Source organism: Daktulosphaira vitifoliae, unplaced genomic scaffold (assembly GCF_025091365.1).
Source record: "Daktulosphaira vitifoliae isolate Bord-2020 unplaced genomic scaffold, ASM2509136v1 Scaffold_4, whole genome shotgun sequence".
Taxonomy (NCBI): domain Eukaryota; kingdom Metazoa; phylum Arthropoda; class Insecta; order Hemiptera; family Phylloxeridae; genus Daktulosphaira; species Daktulosphaira vitifoliae.
This window is the reverse complement of record NW_026099575.1, coordinates 22,541,439-22,542,804: the sequence shown is the minus strand read 5'-3', so window position 1 is coordinate 22,542,804 and position 1,366 is coordinate 22,541,439. Positions and strand designations below refer to the sequence as shown.

The 1,366-nt window shown below is 29.5% G+C and overlaps 2 protein-coding genes across 3 annotated transcripts in view; one reads left to right on the top strand and one right to left on the bottom strand.

The window, feature by feature from the left end:
* The window catches only part of LOC126903660 (uncharacterized), a 21,603-nt gene extending 21,124 nt beyond the window's left edge, over positions 1-479 (top strand). The window contains exon 5 of the mRNA XM_050682022.1: positions 442-479. Within this exon, the coding sequence (XP_050537979.1) occupies positions 442-464 (23 nt within the window). The 3' untranslated portion in view covers positions 465-479. The remainder of the gene's footprint in view (positions 1-441) is intronic.
* Positions 1-514, bottom strand: part of LOC126903650 (spermatogenesis-associated protein 6) — a 17,586-nt gene extending 17,072 nt beyond the window's left edge. The window contains exon 1 of one of the 2 annotated variants that reach the window (XM_050682000.1): positions 430-514. Coding sequence is in view for 1 of the 2 variants with exons in the window: in XM_050681999.1 (XP_050537956.1) it covers positions 157-174 (18 nt within the window). In the remaining variant the exon portion in view is untranslated. Of the gene's footprint in view, positions 1-156 lie in introns of both variants that reach the window. The other variant, XM_050681999.1, reaches the window with a different exon arrangement.
* Between the last annotated feature and the right edge of the window lie 852 nt (positions 515-1,366).

Sequence of the window (1,366 nt, the reverse complement as noted above, 5' to 3'; positions counted from 1 at the left end):
AAAAAAAAAAAAAAAAAAAAAAAAAAAAAAAAAACACATCTTAGTAAAACCAATACCTTCTCAGCTTCGCATCGAAGCTAAAATTAATGAGAGATTTTATTATCAAATTATTTCTTAAAATGGACTATACATTCAAACAGAACCAAGATACTATACCAGTAGTAAGAGCCACATAAATATGATGAACAACTTTCTTTAAAACCTATTATATTTTAGCTATGTCCTTTATATTATTAATGAATGTTTGTATTATCTTTTCTATATTACTAAAATGTTCAAATTGTAATGAGTAGCTTTCTTCTTCTAATAATTCGTTTTATATCGTCCAGTTTAGTTGTTTTTAAGTTACATCTTATTTACTATTTATTTTCTTGAATATAAATTACTAGATGGATGGTAGTTAGTCGCTACTATAATTTTTAATATTACTTTTTATTGAAGCAACTGTGCAATGTTTGAGATGATCAAATTGAGGTCAATGCATAAAAAGTCTCTCATTGGCGATAGTGGTGACTCGTGGATGCTGGTGGTGAGGATGCGACTTTAAATATAACACCGGTAGTGTAGGTATAAAAATTGTCAAATTAAATATAATAAAATAAAACACCTATTATATGTTATATAGGTCGCAGTAGAAAATAGAAATGAAAATAATAATAATAATAGCGATTATACTTTTATAACAACTGATAACGACAAGCAATTGATTCTAAAAATAAATTACCAATATAGTAGTATACTAATATTTTATCCTATGGACAACGCTGCTGCTCGTCCATAAGATCATAGTAAAATGAATAAGAAGTATGCTCGATCACATTAGTTTTCATGATTGGCCTAGGGACAAAATATGCAATCAACAATAAATACAAAATGACGTCACACGTATATATGTTGCGTTGTACATATTCTATACTAAGGGGCACTGCCCCAATTTAGCCTAGTATTTTAATAAACTTTTTTAGTAGATTTCGGTTTCAAATTTCATTAATAATTTTAGCTTCGATGCAAAGCTGAGAAGCTATTAATTTTACTATGTTTATTTTTTATGCCTCTGAACGCTCAATCTCAGGGCGTCCTGAGCAATACCTCACGGTAGTTCTAGGACGTTCAACACCATGTGCGACCGTGTTTAAAAAAAAAAACGCGCTATTCTACATACTATATCTGTATGACTTTTCCCATCGCTTATGATTTTGGTATGTGAAGTTTTGAACTGTCTCCATCAATATTGCATGTAAAGCTATGTTTGCATTAGTCTGCTGTTTGCTAAAAATAAGGATCTTAGTTTTACGTTGATTTATTAGCTTCGATACGAAGCTGAGAAGGTATTGGTTTTACTATGTGTTTTTTTTTTTTTTTTTTG